This window comes from Pimephales promelas, chromosome 3 (genome assembly GCF_988280905.1).
Source record: "Pimephales promelas chromosome 3, fPimPro1.hap1.1, whole genome shotgun sequence".
Taxonomy (NCBI): Eukaryota; Metazoa; Chordata; class Actinopteri; order Cypriniformes; family Leuciscidae; genus Pimephales; species Pimephales promelas.
The window spans coordinates 42,469,312-42,486,927 of NC_142771.1; the positions used below are offsets into that span (position 1 = coordinate 42,469,312).

General features: G+C 40.0%; 1 protein-coding gene across 2 annotated transcripts in view; it reads right to left on the minus strand.

Annotated features, from left to right (window-relative positions):
* The window catches only part of prkcab (protein kinase C, alpha, b), a 215,227-nt gene that overhangs the window by 125,912 nt on the left and 71,699 nt on the right, over positions 1-17,616 (minus strand). For both annotated transcript variants that reach the window (XM_089128936.1, XM_089128937.1), the window contains exon 3: positions 8,889-8,971. In XM_089128936.1, coding sequence (XP_088985062.1) covers positions 8,889-8,971 — 83 coding nt within the window. The remainder of the gene's footprint in view (positions 1-8,888; positions 8,972-17,616) is intronic.

Sequence of the window (17,616 nt, forward strand, 5' to 3'; positions counted from 1 at the left end):
CGGGTTTAGTGTAGGTGGTATGCTATTTTCAAACATGATAGAGCATTAACCTTCAGCGCCACTCACATACCTCATCAAAAGTCGACAGATTCACATGGTGTAGAATCTGGTTCAGTCTGTAAAGTTACAGATGCAGAAATAATGACTCTCCACACATTAACTAGCAGATATGATCAGCTTACTTGCCTCATGCTAACTTATTACTTGTAAAAAGCTGTTTTAAGTTATCTTTGTTGATGACAGAAATGAGATGTGGATTGTACTTGCCACATGCTACATCTCCTCAGAAAACATGAGGAGAGAGTTGTAGCGTCGCTGTGTTTATCTGAACAAGGGAAGATGTTTTTACTAAAGGGTGTCTGGACTGAGCTGAAGTGGCTAGTGATTTTCAGACCATTGATATTTGTCAACACTTAGATAATGCATTAGTTTGACCTTTAGACTGAAGTTAACGCTACATGTTTTACACATGAGAACTAAAAGCACACACTGTCCTCCCACAAATCAACAACGAGGCATCTACTATAACAAAGTGAAATATATGCAAACAAGCACAGTCTTTGAAGTTGTATAAAGTCAGCCAATCGGATTTGAGCTTTCTAGATGAAGCAAATGCTTTCCGGTTAGTTACGTGTGCATATCCATCAGACTGTGAGCTCAGTGAACTATATGAGAGCAGAATAAATGAAGCTGGTCTTAGATCTGTGTAAAATCTTCTTTAAATGAAGAGTATGTGAGTCTGAATGTGAGCATTGAGGTGAAACTGTACTTCAGTGTGTTGTCTTGTCATGTCAATTAGACCGCTCTCCCTCAGTGAAGAGAGAAATCCTGTAACTGAGAAAGAGCAGGACTTCAGAGTTAAAGGGTCAGTTCACCCGAAAATGACATTTCAGTCATTAGAGGCTTCCCTACATACTGTATAGCGGCCCAATGAAACAGCCACTAATGAGGAATATATATATATATATATATATAGTGCAGATATTATGTCAGCCATTATTTTATTTAAAATGGGAATTTCTCTGGATTTACAAATCCTTGGGAACTTGGGAAGTACACAACTGCATGAAATTTATCACAAGTGGTTTTTATATCAAAGTGGTTTTTGAATTTTTTATTTTAATTTACAAAAATCTTACATATTGTACCTTTAATGACACAAGTAAGCAAGTGCAGTATTCCAGAGTGTAATAAATAGATTATACTATTCTTTGCAAGTTTTAGACAGTAGTTATAATAGTTTGCATTTCTAGTAACAAGTACAAGTGGGAATCTTTAGGTATCTCAATATTTGAATTTCTATAAAGCTGCTTGCAAATCATGAAAAGCGCAATACAAATGAAATCGACTTGATGTGTATAGATTAGGGGTGGGCGATATGACCAAAATTGTGTTTCACGATATGACTAATTTTATTTCACGGTAACGATATATTTCACGATATAGTTATTTATATAGTTATCCTAAAAAAAAAATTTAAAAAAAAAAATCGACAAAAAGGGCTTTGTATAATAAATAAACCCAAATACTTTAGAAATGAAAAGTATGTCACCTTGTTTTATTTTTATTTTATTTGGTAAATTATTTATTTGGTAAACTACTTTTTATATCAAAATATAGTAAACAAAAAACACTCCCACAACAGATTGATATTAAATACAACTCATAGGTGCATTTCAACTTTAAATAATTTTTCAATCTCATGCATTGCTTTACTTCATCAATCAGTTTATAATATATATAATATAATTATAATATTTTTTTACCACATGTGCTTATTATACTGCGTTTTTAACGGAGAAGGGTATTCCTGCACAACCGGAGACTGCACACACTGTTGTTTCAACGGGCTTGTTTTGCTCTTTTTGTTATATCTGGCAACCCGTCAGTTCAGAAGTGACAAGAAGGATAGCACCTTATAACAGTGCGTCGAACACCGCGCGCTCCTTAGTGCATGTGCACGCGCGCGTCTTTTACATCAACAAAATGCGATCGATTAGAGTGAAGTTGTAATCACGGATCGAATCAAAGGAAGATTTTATCAACTGGTTCAGTTGGAAATTGTTTGGAGTTAAAACATATATAACTCGCGCTGCATATTAGTAATTTTGCCTCAGAAACAGGATTATACATTCGTTTTAAAAAGCAGGATGTTCATTCATGCTGAATGCGATTTTCATGTTTAAAAAGTAACTATACATAAGAGAAGGAAAGATGCGGATAACTATACATTATTTAAGGTTATTTCTCGTAATGATATTGATATAGCCTATGAAACGTTGTTATCAAGTAACTTCATGCTTTCCCCGTTGCGAACGTGCACTCCTCTAAACTGTAGCCTGGGTGCTGCTGCTCTGCTGAAGTTGACGGCTGCCTTTCCCCCCGAACATATCATGTTAACAACAACCCTTTAGAAAATGTCATTCCTTTTTGGATCCTCTTGATCTGCTTTCTCCATGTTTCTTTGACAAATCTCAGCATCAGTCTCACGCGCGCTGCACGGGAGTTAACCACGCCCCCTTATTTGCATTTCGCGGTATACACGGAATAAAAAAATCTGTTACGACTGATGTTTTCTATCGCGGTAACGATATATATCGCCATATCGCCCAGCCCTAGTATAGATTCATCATAAATGCTGTATTAAGACTTTCATAAGAGGCTTTTCTGATCCCAATCAGATGGAGATTCTTCCCAGTTGATGAATATATGTCTTCTGGAGATAAACGTGTCTGTGTAACTACACTTTCGAGAGAGGGTTGAGTTTATGCTTTGTGTAAAAGGAAATGCCATATGGATTACTGTCAGTATGGCTTTATGTGCTTTTTGGATTATCAACATTCTGGTTCCTATTATACGAGATTGGCTACAATATTGAAATTTTACTACATCAAAGTCACAAAGTTTCACAGACACATTATGCTCCAAACAGTAGAAATACTTTTAGAAAGAAACAAATATTAGCAGCAGCGAAACGGTTCAGATAAGCACAGCATACAGTAATTGGATTAAGAATGATCATTTATCATGTGATGCATCTTATTATATTAAGAGTGTGTGTTTAAAGTGCTTTATATAAACAGTTCTGACTAATGGCTTGAAAGATACTCCACGTCCAGCCCCAGAGGAGGCCAGTAGCCTAATGAACATATCAATATTGCTCAGAGACTGAAGATACTGAGAATCACAAGGGACTTGACAGATCATTTGTTCCAGTTGAATCCACACATACAGATCAAAGCTGCATATGAAATACAGAATCACATTGATTTGATTGTGACGCACAATGCTGTAGATTTGTTTGAAGCAACAGATGCTTCTGTACATAACCACGACATTAAAGCACATCAATATTAGCCAAAGAGTTAATGATTGGTCTTCAAAAAATTATGCTGATATGTCTTGCCTATATGATAATGTGTTAATTGTGTAAACTGTTGCCTGTATGGTGATTCGATTCACTGTTTTGAATTGCCGAACAGAAGGACATGCCCGGGGTGCAATACCCGTCAACAGTCTCTTTCAATTTCTAGCACTCTATGCCCAATGAAGTGCTTTTTAAACACTGATCTCCACAATGGTGACTTAAAATTACGTTTTTTTTCCTTTAGAGATTCTGCTTGTTAACACCAGGTGTCTTCAATAATGCTCAAACATCACTCAATTATTCACTTAATTGTCTCATTAACTTTAACACTGCTTCAGTGTTCATTTAACACTCTGCTCAGAGTTTATATAATTCACACTAACACTTGTGGATTTTGCTGTGAAGCATTATTCAATTTAGTTGATGTTATTCCCACAGGAAGACGGGGCAGGACATATCGAAAAGCTCCTCCTACTCAATCCGTATCACAAGTCACAAATTTCAAATATGTATGGTTGTCTTTTAGGTCTAAGTGATTGTTCTTTTGACAGAATTAAAAGAGCGTGGGAGGGGGAGTTAGGGGAAAGTTTTGAAAAGGATTGGTGGGCAGGCGCTCTGGACAGAATACGCTCTAGTACAATTTGTGCACGTCTAGGCCTCATACAATTTAAAGTACTATACAGAATTCATTTTTCTAAGGCCAGGCTATCGGAAATATTTCCCAATGTTGAAGACAGATGCGCTTTAGTTTATATCGCAGCTGTTGAGCTCATTAAAGCAGCAGTTTCCTTCTAATCTCTAACCGTTTCCTGTTCTCTATATCGCTTTGAAATACAGCATTCGGTGTCAAATTCAAATGGGTCTGATACATTTTCGACTCGACCGCATGATCCGCTCTGTGCTGTCGTGTCTCTGGACCAGAGCTGCGGTGGTTCGCGTGACACAAACGTGAAACCAGACTTCATTTTTCCCAATGGATGGCACTGACACTGTCTGAATTGTTCCCTATCCCCTATAGACCTTATACACAAGACAAACACGTGTGCAGATTATTGTCTATTGTAATATGTTTATATTCCAAATGTGAATTTTGATATTGTTTTGGAGCACACTAGCTTATAGATAACAGAAAGGTGAACATATTCATAATAAATCCCCCCAAAAACCTTCAATTTTGACTTTATCTAACGATAAACCTTTTGGTAAGGAGACCACAGAACTCTGAAACCGGACTGAAAAAAAATACCGTTTTTGTAAGTGGAGTCAGAAGTATGACAAATGCAAAATGATGACTAGCTAGAATATTAAGTAAGATTATTGGCTGATTTTAAGTTAATCCAATGAAGATTTACCAATAACTTATTTCAAATTCATAACTGTTTATAGGAGGATCTTTCACAACACTGTGAAAGTACAGCAAATTATAAACCTCCAACATACTATAATTTTACACCAAAATGTTTAACAGTGTAGAATTGGGGGAGACATTTTTTGATCTACCTAGCAACCATAGCATAGCAACCGCATACTAATCAGCATAGAGAGTGCTTCGTTTTAACAGTGAAAGAAGTTCAATTAAAAAATGAGGAGAGAGGTCATGGCCAAGTGAGTTTACAAAAGAAAATGTGTTATTACGCTTACCAAGTTCCTGCGTAATACCTGGTGAATACTTACAAATTAAAGACAATGGAATAAAATAACACTCCGAAGACCTTGACAACCACAACAACAAAACAAAAGCAGAGCCGGCAGATTCTTACACACGCAACTCACATTTTGTTCATGACACACTGCAGCTTTAAATGAGTTTAGTTTTGAGGGTTGGAGCATCAACTAAAGAACGAGGAAGCATGAGGGCAACAGGGAAAAGAGATGTGAAATGAGCAGTGTTCAGATCAGATGGATGAAGCTTCAGGGTCGTGACGGAGCCTGCGGTCCAGCACATGCTCACACCAGGAGGAGGACAGCTTATGAGATCAGCAGCCCCGACCCTCTGACTCACAGAGAGAGAGAGAGAGAGAGAGAGAGGGGGGGGGGGGGGAGAGGGCGAGGGACACACACACACAGAGAGAGAGAGACTAAGGACTAGGACGATTTGGGGAAAATGTAATATATTGCGATTATTGAGGTCAATATTGCGATTGTGATATAATAAACAAATGGTTTCATGAGTCAACTTGCTTGGTTCTAAAGTAAAATGCACACATAGATTAGTGATCATTCTGTTTATTAATGTCTGTGTATTAATTAACTCAAACTAGCAACAACAACTAAATGATTGATAACACCTACAGTATAATGATCAATAAACCATTGACGTCTGGATAAAAATGATGACCCCCCCAAAAACAAAACAGCAACTTTAAATTTTTAGCTTTTATTAACAATAGCTCTTTCTTAGCAAGAATTCTTCTCATAACCCCTGTTAGTGAACAAATTTCTTACGATTATGCTGCTATTTGGCATGTATCTTTGTTTTCATATCTCTAAATATTTTTATTTTGCAATGTAAACAAGCTCTTTTTATCTGATTTGTGTGTAGATTCTTTGAAACAGGAGAAAAACTCTGATCATTTGAAACATTTCACAGGTTAGAATTTTTACTTTTTTTAAAACTTCAGATCACATTGGTTAATAATATAATCATAACTAAAACAATAAAAAATCAGTTCTGCTTCCTTTCTAATTCCTATTTTTTTAATCTTACAATATTTTTCCTTTACATACTTAAAAGAGAAATATGCAAGCAAAAGCAATGCTTGTCTCCAAGTAGCCTGCTTCCATATACTAAACCAGAACTAACCAGCACTAAACAACCCTGAACCAGCAGTAACTAGCATAAACCAACACTAAACCAGCACTAACCAGCACTAAACAAGCATAGGCAAGCCTGGACCAGCACTAACCAGCATAAACCAGCACTAAACTACCACTAAACCAGCATTAAACCAGCATAGACAAGCCTGCTGGCTAGCATAAACCAGGACTAAACTAGCACTAAACCAGCATAGACAAGCCTGGACCAGAACTAACCAGCATAAACCAGCACTAAACTAGCACTAAACAAGCATAGACAAGCCTGTGGACCAGAATAAACCAGCACTAAACCAGCATTAAACCAGCATAGACAAGCCTGTGGACCAGCATAAACCAGCACTAAACTAGCACTAAACTAGCATAGACAAGCCTGGACCAGCACTAACCAGCATGAACCAGCACTAAACTAGCACTAAACAAGCATAGATAAGCCTGGACCAGCACTAAAAAAGCATAAACCAGCACTAAACAAGCACTAAACAAGCATAGACAAGCCTGGACCAGCACTAACCAACATAAACCAGCACTAAACTAGCACTAAACCAGCACTAGCATAGACAAGCCTGGACCAGCACTAACCAGCATAAACCAGCACTAAACTAGCACTAAACAAGCATAGACAAGCCTGGACCAGCACTAACCAGCATAAACCAGCACTAAACTAGTACTAAACCAGCATAGACAAGCCTGGACCAGCACTAAACAAGCATAAACCAGCACTAAACCAGCACTAAACAAGCCTGGACCAGCACTAACCAGCATAAACTAGCACTAAACCAGCATAGACAAGCCTGGACCAGCACTAACCAGCATAAACCAGCACTAAACTAGCACTAAACCAGCAATAGCATAGAAAAGCCTGGACCAGCACTAACCAGCATAAACCATCACTAAACTAGTACTAAACCAGCATAGACAAGCCTGGACCAGCACTAACCAACATAAACCAGCACTAAACTAGCACTAAACCAGCAATAGCATAGACAAGCCTGGACCAGCACTAACTAGCATAAACCAGCACTAAACTAGCACTAAACAAGCATAGACAAGCTTGGACCAGCACTAACCAGCATAAACCAGCACTAAACCAGCATAGACAAGCCTGGACCAGCACTAAACAAGCATTAACCAGCACTAAACTAGTACTAAACCAGCATAGACAAGCCTGGACCAGCACTAAACAAGCATAAACCAGCACTAAACCAGCACTAAACAAGCCTGGACCAGCACTAACCAGCATAAACTAGCACTAAACCAGCATAGACAAGCCTGGACCAGCACTAACCAGCATAAACCAGCACTAAACTAGCACTAAACCAGCAATAGCATAGACAAGCCTGGACCAGCACTAACCAGCATAAACCAGCACTAAACTAGTACTAAACCAGCATAGACAAGCCTGGACCAGCACTAACCAACATAAACCAGCACTAAACTAGCACTAAACCAGCAATAGCATAGACAAGCCTGGACCAGCACTAACTAGCATAAACCAGCACTAAACTAGCACTAAACAAGCATAGACAAGCCTGGGCCAGCACTAAACAAGCATAAACCAGCACTAAACTAGTACTAAACCAGCATAGACAACCCTGGACCAGCACTAACCAGCATAAACCAGCACTAAACTAGAACTAAACCAGCATAGACAAGCCTGGGCCAGCACTAAACAAGCATAAACCAGCACTAAACTAGAACTAAACCAGCATAGACAAGCCTGGGCCAGCACTAAACAAGCATAAACCAGCACTAAACTAGAACTAAACCAGCATAGACAAGCCTGGACCAGAACTAAACAAGCATAAACCAGCACTAAACAAGCATAGACAAGCCTGGACCAGCATAAACCAGAACTAAACTAGCTCTAAACCAGCACTAACCCAGCATTAGCAAGCCTGGATCAGCACTAAACCAGAACTAAACCAGCATAAACCAGCACTGACCAGCATAAACAAGCCTTGTCCAGCACTAACCAGCAGTAAATAGCATAACCCAGCAGTAAACTAGTACTAACCAACACTAAACCAGCACTTACCAGCAAGGAATTCATGCTGGTTTATGCTGGATTTTTCAGCAGGGAGAGGAAGATTTTAGTATTTTATTATAGTTTCGTTGCATTTTTTAAAGCTTGATATCATCTGGACATCTGGTCAGCTTTCACCATATGGAAAAGGGCAGCGTGAACATTTTGCTGAATTTGTGTTTTGGATCGACATCAGTAAATGAGAATCTCATTATTCCTTTAAATGATGCAACAATCTAAGGGGGAAAATGGAAACTTAAAAACATAATGAAAGAAATAAATTACATACAAATGGAGGTAAAAGTGAAACATACCGCAAAAACATTCTGAACTTCCAATTTCACAGCCACTTAGACCCATTAAAACACCACAACAAGCACGAGTCTCTCCCTCAACCACAGGCTATGAAGGGTTAAAAGAAACCACACAGAACTGGCCTTGTGGTTAGATGTCTGAGCAAGCAGCACTCAGGGGACACGCATGGGCCAGCAGGTCAAATCTGACCACTTTAATGAGCCACACATACACACACTCTCTCTCTACATTCAGAGAGAGAGAGGAGGAGGACTCTTTCGGCTCAGCATGACTTTTCCCTTTAAATACATGACAAATATGATGCTTCATGGACACGGTGTGTGTGTTTGTGTGTGTAGAGAGAGAGAAATGCAAGCATTTACTCACATCTGTGTCGGGGCCCTTGTCGGCCCCTGGACAGGAGAACGTAACAAACTCATGGCACCGTTTGTGGACCACAAAACAGCACACTGTGGATGAGAAGAAAGGGCAAATCAGATCAAAAACATAAACACGTGTTTCATATACATATCAAATATCAAACCTATGAATACAGCTGAAATGTCGTGATTCTAGACACCACACATTGCTAATTTCACATTTTAGTAACGGTTTAACGATATACAGCAACATAGAGCGAGCTTTGGTGAAAACGAATCGAATATTTTAATTACTACAACAGTAATTTCTCCCAAGAAATGACATCAAAAGTGGAAACCGGTCAAAAACGTAGACTTAGACACGAACTGGATATCAAAGGCAGTGAATTATAGATCTGTGCTGTCTTCATAAATCCATCAGATGAAGGTTTCTCAGGAGAGAAGACGTGAAGCTAACATTAGATTCATGCCTTGAAATGTGTCCTCCGAAGGCAGCGTTGTTACGCTTTGGGACGCAGTCTTGGACTGATTAATATTTGAAGGTCTAAACGCAGTGAGTTTTGTTTTCAGCTTCAGTAACTGATGCTTGAATGTCTTTTCCCATGTGATGAGCCAGTAGTGGCAAAACACGGCCTGGCTCCGCCTGCTACAGTAGCCACGCCCCCAAACTCACGCTATTGGTTGAGCTGGAAAGAGATTGATGGACATGGGGTGTGTTCCTGTACAACACTGTAACTCTCGGCTTCACTACTACAGTACGATGCATCGTTGAAGAAATCGACTAGCTAGTCACGACTACTTCTCGAAACCGTAGTGTCCCAAATTGATCGTTTAACCACGTTGGTTAATGACGTCACACACGTGGTGGATAATAACTTATTTTAATGAATCTGTCTGAGTTTGAAATAATGCTAAATGTTTTGCTATAAATTGCAGACAAGGCATCTGAGGAATATTTCAAGTTATTTTGGTTTATTTTCAGATTCAATCATAGACTCGTTCTTGCGCACTAGAGCTCGTTCACACATGCGCACTCTTTAAATCTCGACAAACTAAAAGACCTAAATTAAATTTGTATGTATTCTAAATAAAAGACAAAGGTTGCACCGAACATAGATATCTATATAAAGGCTAGATGTCTCACAGCGGAGTATTTATCGTCATCACCGGCGGCCATCTTGTCACAGACAGGCTTTCTGGCGGGCTCTGTGGTATCTGATGTAAGAAATACTCTTATCTCGTTGAAATCTTGACGGATTTACAAACGGTTTGGTTTCTTACAAATGTTATTAACGTGGCTATAATTCTGAATGATTATTTATTTATACAGTTATTATTGTTAAGTATGTAGTGTCATAACTACATCTTGCCGTTTATAACAAACCAGACCGTTTAACAATCGGTAGAAAATTGAGCAAGTTATGGTGATTTAAAAAGTACATGCACCATTAAAACAATGTTACCTGTGACAAGATGGCCGCCAGGCACTGACGTCGACCTCCATTGGACCTCCTAGCCTTTATATAGATATCTACAGTATGGTACCGAATGTCAGCTTGCTTATTTTGCTCAAGATCAGGATTTATTGAGTCCACATGTCATGCAAACACGCTGTTTGCGAATAATGGAACGGTGGTTTCGGGAAACACAGACTCATTGAACTATGCTGATAGCGACAGAACTTGCGACTGTACACTTTTCCATGTTGATAAGAGCATTAAAATGAGAAAAAAATAATGGGACAAAAAGAAATCAAGAGACATTTTGAATAGATAAAAATGTGCGATTAATCGCGAGTTAACTACGACATTAATGCGATTAATCGCGATTAAATATTTTAATCGTTTGACAGCACTAATTTTAACAAAAAAAATCTTACATGCTTACACATTCAACAATGTATAAAGATACATTGCCTATATAGTTATAAAATCCAATGCAACACTGAGAAACAGAATTAATTAATGATTGTTAGTGCTTGTCCTGATTAAAACGACAACTCTCTCATGACATGAACAGTAAAGTGGAAACACAAGTGGAGTCACAGGTTGCTGGAAGCTTCGTCTCTTGTATTACACACAGCTGGGAGGGGATATCTGTTTAAATGTCACCAGCATTAGCTACATTATCGGCACAAATGCCTCCCACAAACAGCCGAGAGCTGGGAATCAATCCAATTCAACAGCTCCATACAAACACCACCCTTCAATTCATATCGGGCTTCAGTCATTTAGATTTATAGTGTCGAGTGTGGCGTCTCATCCCGTTACATCATCCTGACACATGACAGACTGAGAGTGAGTTATGACAATGATGAGGCATGTATTAATGAATATGAGTGATTGGACGATATGAAAACATGACACATAGTAATTGAGATGAACTAATAAAACTGTTGAATCATAGTGGGTGATTGATGCCGTCTAAGAGGAGTGCAGTGGAACCTCGTAAGGAAGTGCATGAGGGACTCAACTCACAATTAATTCCAATCAACTATATTATTTCTTGCTTTCAGCATTAAACACAAACATAATTTACATTCGTTTCATCTTGTCCACCATCTTGGATTTCGTTTTTCACTTAGCCTGTAGCAATCCGTTTTTTTTTCCCCCAAGCCAGTTCAGCTCAAACTCTTAATAACTCCCTAATTTACAACAAATAATAATAACCCCTAACCCTGTCCAATCAAATTGGCTGCAAGGTGGGATTTGTTTGCTCTGTGTAGGCTGGGTAATGTTTCTTCCGACCTTCTAAAACAATCTTCATGCCTATGATGCCTAAAATGCTGAAGAGGTACAGTCTAAAAATGCTGGGTTGTTTTAACCCAATATTGGGTCAAATATGGACAAACCCAAATGTTGGGTTAAAATGTTATTTTAAAAACTTAACCCAGTGGCTGGGATTGTGTGTATTATAACCAAATTTGGGTTGAAACAAAGGGTAGATTGTAGGCGGATCACTGGCGCTTGAAACCGATCTGTTGCCCACAGTCAGATGTTCATATGCAGGCGTAACCTAAAGCCACTCACACGCACAGGAACTGAAGAGACAACACTGATTGATTAAAATGGAGAAAAAGTGTTTATTGCTGTGCATGTTTCTCCCCCTGAGTTCATTACTGCCAACTTGCATCCTCCAAAACACAGCTTCCTCTTCCTGAAACTCCACTGACACTGTCCACATTCATGACGACAATTACTGAGACATCTTCAGGAAGACCATCACTGAGACATCTTCAGGAAGACCATCACTGAGACATCTTCAGGAAGACCATCACTGAGACATCTTCAGGAAGACCATCACTGAGATATCTTCAGGAAGACCATCACTGAGACATTTCCAGGAAGACCATCACTGAGACATCTTCAGGAAGACAATCACTGAGACATCTTCAGAAGGACCATCACTGAGACATTTTCAGAAGGACCATCACTGAGACATTTTCAGGGAGACCATTACTGAGACATCTTCAGGAAGACAATCACTGAGACATCTTCAGGAAGACAATCACTGAGACATCTTCAGAAGGACCATCACTGAGACATTTTCAGGAAGACCATCACTGAGACATCTTCAGAAGGACCATCACTGAGACATCTTCATGAAGACCATCACTGAGACATCTTCAGAAGACAATCACTGAGACATCTTCAGAAGGACCATCACTGAGACATTTTCAGGAAGACCATCACTGAGACATCTTCAGGAAGACCATCACTGAGACATTTTCAGGAAGACCATCACTGAGACATCTTCAGAAGGACCCTCACTGAGATATCTTCAGGAAGACCATCACTGAGACATCTTCAAAAGGACCCTCACTGAGACATCTTCAGGAAGACCATCACTGAGACATCTTCAGAAGGACCATCACTGAAACATCTTCAGGAAGACCATCACTGAGACATCTTCAGGAAGACAATCTTTGAGACATCTTCAGGAAGACCTCAATGAGACATCTTCAGAAGGACCATCACTGAGACATTTTCAGGAAGACCATCACTGAGACATCTTCAGGAAGACCACCACTGAGACATCTTCAGAAGGACCATCACTGAGACATCTTCAGGAAGACCATCACTAAGACATCTTCAGGAAGACCATCACTGGGACATTTTCAGGAAGACCATCACTGAGACATCTTCAGGAAGACCATCACTGAGACATCTTCAGGAAGACCATCACTGAGACATCTTCAGGAAGACCATCACTGAGACATTTTCAGAAAGACCATCACTGAGACATCTTCAGAAGGACCCTCACTGAGATATCTTCAGGAAGACCATCACTGAGACATCTTCAGAAGGACCATCACTGAGACATCTTCAGGAAGACCATCACTGAGACATCTTCAGGAAGACCATCACTGAGATATTTTCAGGATGACCATCACTGAGACATTTTCAGGAAAACAATCACTGAGACATCTTCAGAAGGACCCTCACTGAGACATTTTCAGGAAGACCATCACTGAGACATCTTCAGGAAGACCATCACTGAGACATTTTCAGGAAGACCATCACTGAGACATCTTCATAAGGACCCTCACTGAGATATCTTCAGGAAGACCATCACTGAGACATCTTCAGAAGGACCATCACTGAGACATCTTCAGGAAGACCATCACTGAGACATCTTCAGGAAGACCATCACTGAGATATTTTCAGGATGACCATCACTGAGAAATTTTCAGGAAGACCATCACTGAGACATCTTCAGAAGGACCCTCACTGAGACATTTTCAGGAAGACCATCACTGAGACATCTTCAGAAGGACCATCACTGAGACATCTTCAGGAAGACCATCACTGAGACATTTTCAGGAAGACCATCACTGAGACATCTTCAGAAGGACCCTCGCTGAGATATCTTCAGGAAGACCATCACTGAGACATCTTCAAAAGGACCATCACTGAGACATCGTCAGGAAGACCATCACTGAGACATCTTCAGGAAGACCATCACTGAGACATCTTCAGGAAGACCATCACTGAGACATTTTCAGGATGACCATCACTGAGACATTTTCAGGAAGACAATCACTGAGACATCTTCAAAAGGACCCTCACTGAGACATCTTCAGGAAGACCACCACTGAGACATCTTCAGGAAGACCATCACTGAGACATCTTCAGAAGGACCATCACTGAGACATCTTCAGGAAGACCATCACTGAGACATTTTCAGGAAGACCATCACTGAGACATCTTCATGAAGACCATCACTAAGACATCTTCAGGAAGACCATCACTGAGACATCTTCATGAAGACTATCACTGAGACACCTTCAGGAAGACCATCACTGAGACATCTTCAGGAAGACCATCACTGAGACATCTTCAGAAGGACCATCACTGAGACATCTTCAGGAAGACCATCACTGAGACATCTTCAGGAAGACAATCTCTGAGACATCTTCAGGAAGACCATCAATGAGACATCTTCAGAAGGACCATCACTGAGACATTTTCAGGAAGACCATCACTGAGACATCTTCAGAAAAGACCATCACTGAGACATCTTCAGAAGGACCATCACTGAGACATCTTCAGGAAGACCATCAATGAGACATCTTTTGGAAAGACCATCACTGAGACATCTTCAGAAGGACCATCACTGATACATCTTCAGGAAGACCATCACTGAGACATCTTCAGAAGGACCATCACTGAGACATCTTCAGGAAGACCATCACTGAGACATCTTCAGGAAGACAATCTCTGAGACATCTTCAGGAAGACCATCAATGAGACATCTTCAGAAGGACCATCACTGAGACATTTTCAGGAAGACCATCACTGAGACATCTTCAGAAAAGACCATCACTGAGACATCTTCAGAAGGACCATCACTGAGACATCTTCAGGAAGACCATCAATGAGACATCTTTTGGAAGACCATCACTGAGACATCTTCAGAAGGACCATCACTGATACATCTTCAGGAAGACCATCACCGAGACATCTTCAGAAGGACCATCACTGAGACATCTTCAGGAAGACCATCACTGTTACATCTTCAGGAAGACCATCAATGAGACATCTTCAGAAGGACCATCACTGAGACATCTTCAGGAAGACCATCACTGAGACATCTTCAGGAAGACAATCACTGAGACATCTTCAGAAGGACCATCACTGAGACATTTTCAGGAAGACAATCACTGAGACATCTTCAGAAGGACCATCACTGAGACATCTTCAGGAAGACAATCACTGAGACATCTTCAGGAAGTCAATCACCGAGACATCTTCAGGAATACAATCGTTGAGTCATCTTCAGGAAATCTCAGGATTGGGTCTTAATTTAGAGGCACAACGATTATCTTGTTTATTCGCTAATACTGCAGTATGGAAGGGTTTTACCTCTTGCAATTCGAACACAGGTAAAAAGGCTTTAAAATTATCCCTCTGCATCATGTAAATACAGAACATAGCCTATCATAAACTGTAAAAAAAAATGGATGTAGTGTCCGTGACGTCAACCATATGTTTCTGAAGAGCCAATATTTTTGAAGCCCAAAGTGGGCGGAGCCGGCCGTCGCCATCTTGGCAGAATGTGACTACTGGATAAACCAAAAATGTGCAGCGAGGCAGATTAGCTGAGGTGACGTGACACTAACAGACTGCAGACAAATGGGTAGTGGTGAAGAAGCGGCAATCCACCTGTCACTCAAGTGGCCACGCCCTTAATTATGCACAACTTTAAGGCTTAATCTAATTTAAACAGATGAGTTCTAAAATAAATCACCCCTCACACAGTTGTCATGAAGAGCAAGTTTGCTTTATAGACCAAAACTACTTTTTGTACCAGGCTGTAAACATGTTTTTTTCTGCTGTAAAGTTGGGAATTTTATGAGAATTTTATGTCTCTAGTGGCCAGTCGATGAATTGAAGTTTAAGTCACTTCCCGGTTTAATTCAAGAGATTGACCGGGAGGTTACCGCTTGGTAAACATATTAGTCTCCAACAGATTACACCATCAAAAACCTGCTGGAAACCATCAGCATGGTAGCCTTCAAATACCATCTTGGGGATTATGAAGCAGATAAAAGCAGGAGACTAGTGTGTTTGTTGTCAAGACCACATGGGGAATCCATCAGACCAGCACTCCAGATGTCACAGGTACATATATGTGGAGCTCAGCAGATGTGAATACGCAGGTGTGAATCAATCATCTTCACAGCACGTTTTGTGTCACTGAGGGATGGAGATGCCACATAGCTGTATGATAATCGCCTCCCTCTTATACAACACATAAGGACAGTTCATATCTGTGTGTGGGTGTACAATATGTGAAGAAGTGAAGCTGTGGAAGATATTTGAGCATAATTCAAAGACCAATGCCTGATAAACCACACACAGAGAGCGAGAGTGTGTGTGACTGGCTTATAAGAGAATATTAGTATTTATGGTTATTTCTGGGTTGTTATCTAGTGGTAACATCTGTTCTCGGAGCAATACGAGCAGCGACAGTCTTTCAAGGGGACGACCCATGAATGCTTTGTTTTCTCTGGCAATGTCTCTATCTCTGAGGGAAAGCAATGAGATTGAATAGCACCCTCTCGTAATTGCTCTTCAAGTCTTATTAAACGTTCCGCTAGGAGAGACTTCTGGTCGTCTGCCCCAACCTGCTGAATAAATTATACCAGAAGCACAAAGAGTCTCATTCACTACCAACCAAAGCGTTCTCACGCAATATTTATGCCAAGATTTACTACACCTGGAGTGTCCCTAACACTGAATGTGCAACAATGGATGCAGGTTCTAACACTTGATCCAAGGGAATAACCATAAAAACGACACCGGGTGAAGCCATGACACACAAAATGAGTTAGAGGGCACTTTGTCTAACCAATGATATGCCTTGACAATCCTGTGTGAAAGCCTTGGACTGAATGAATGCCTACAGGTCCTTTTTTTGTATCCGTCATCCTAAAAATTTGTCACGACCAGAAACCTTGCACACTGAGTCAGATGCTTAAAATCACAAAACAACACGAAATGAAGTCTTTGAGTATTGAGGATTATTTTGTTGTTCTCTCTCTTCTTAAAAAGAGAGAAATATAGGGGAAATATTGGGTCCAACCAACAATCCTGAGATTGTGTAGAGAGGAAGGAGAGTTCGCTGCGGGATTATCCCGAGAGGTTTACTTCAGGAATCAGTATGATAAACAAGACCAATTGATCTTAACAGTTCTGGATTTTGCAGTTCGCTTGTAATGTACGGTGGCTCTGAATTATCAAAACACCTCTCAAAATGCTTGCTACGGATGCGAGAAACGCAGAAAATCGAAACGGATCCGAACTTTTTTTATGATGTACGAAAGTTTCTGAGGCAGTGTGTAAACGTGATTGACACAACGTGAGGTCGTATTTAGTTTTTAAAGTGTGAAAAATGACTTGTTTGCAATGACCTAAAAGGGATAGTTCACTTTGAAAATTAAATTTTTGATATGTTTTAGCTTACCTCAAGGGCAAGATGTAGGTGTCTTTGTTTCCACAGTATTTTCAATTTTGATATTTTTAGGTCAAACCGTTGTTGTCTATCAGTCATATATTGCAGGTATAGGGGGTCCACCCTGGCTCCACCTCAAAGAGCATGCAAAGAGAAGTCAAAATAAAACATGATTTAATGACTCGTAAACATATTGTAAGTACACATTGATGGCCTAAGACACGAAACGAGCGGTTTGTGTGAGGAAACGAACAGTATTTATATCGTTTTTACCTCGT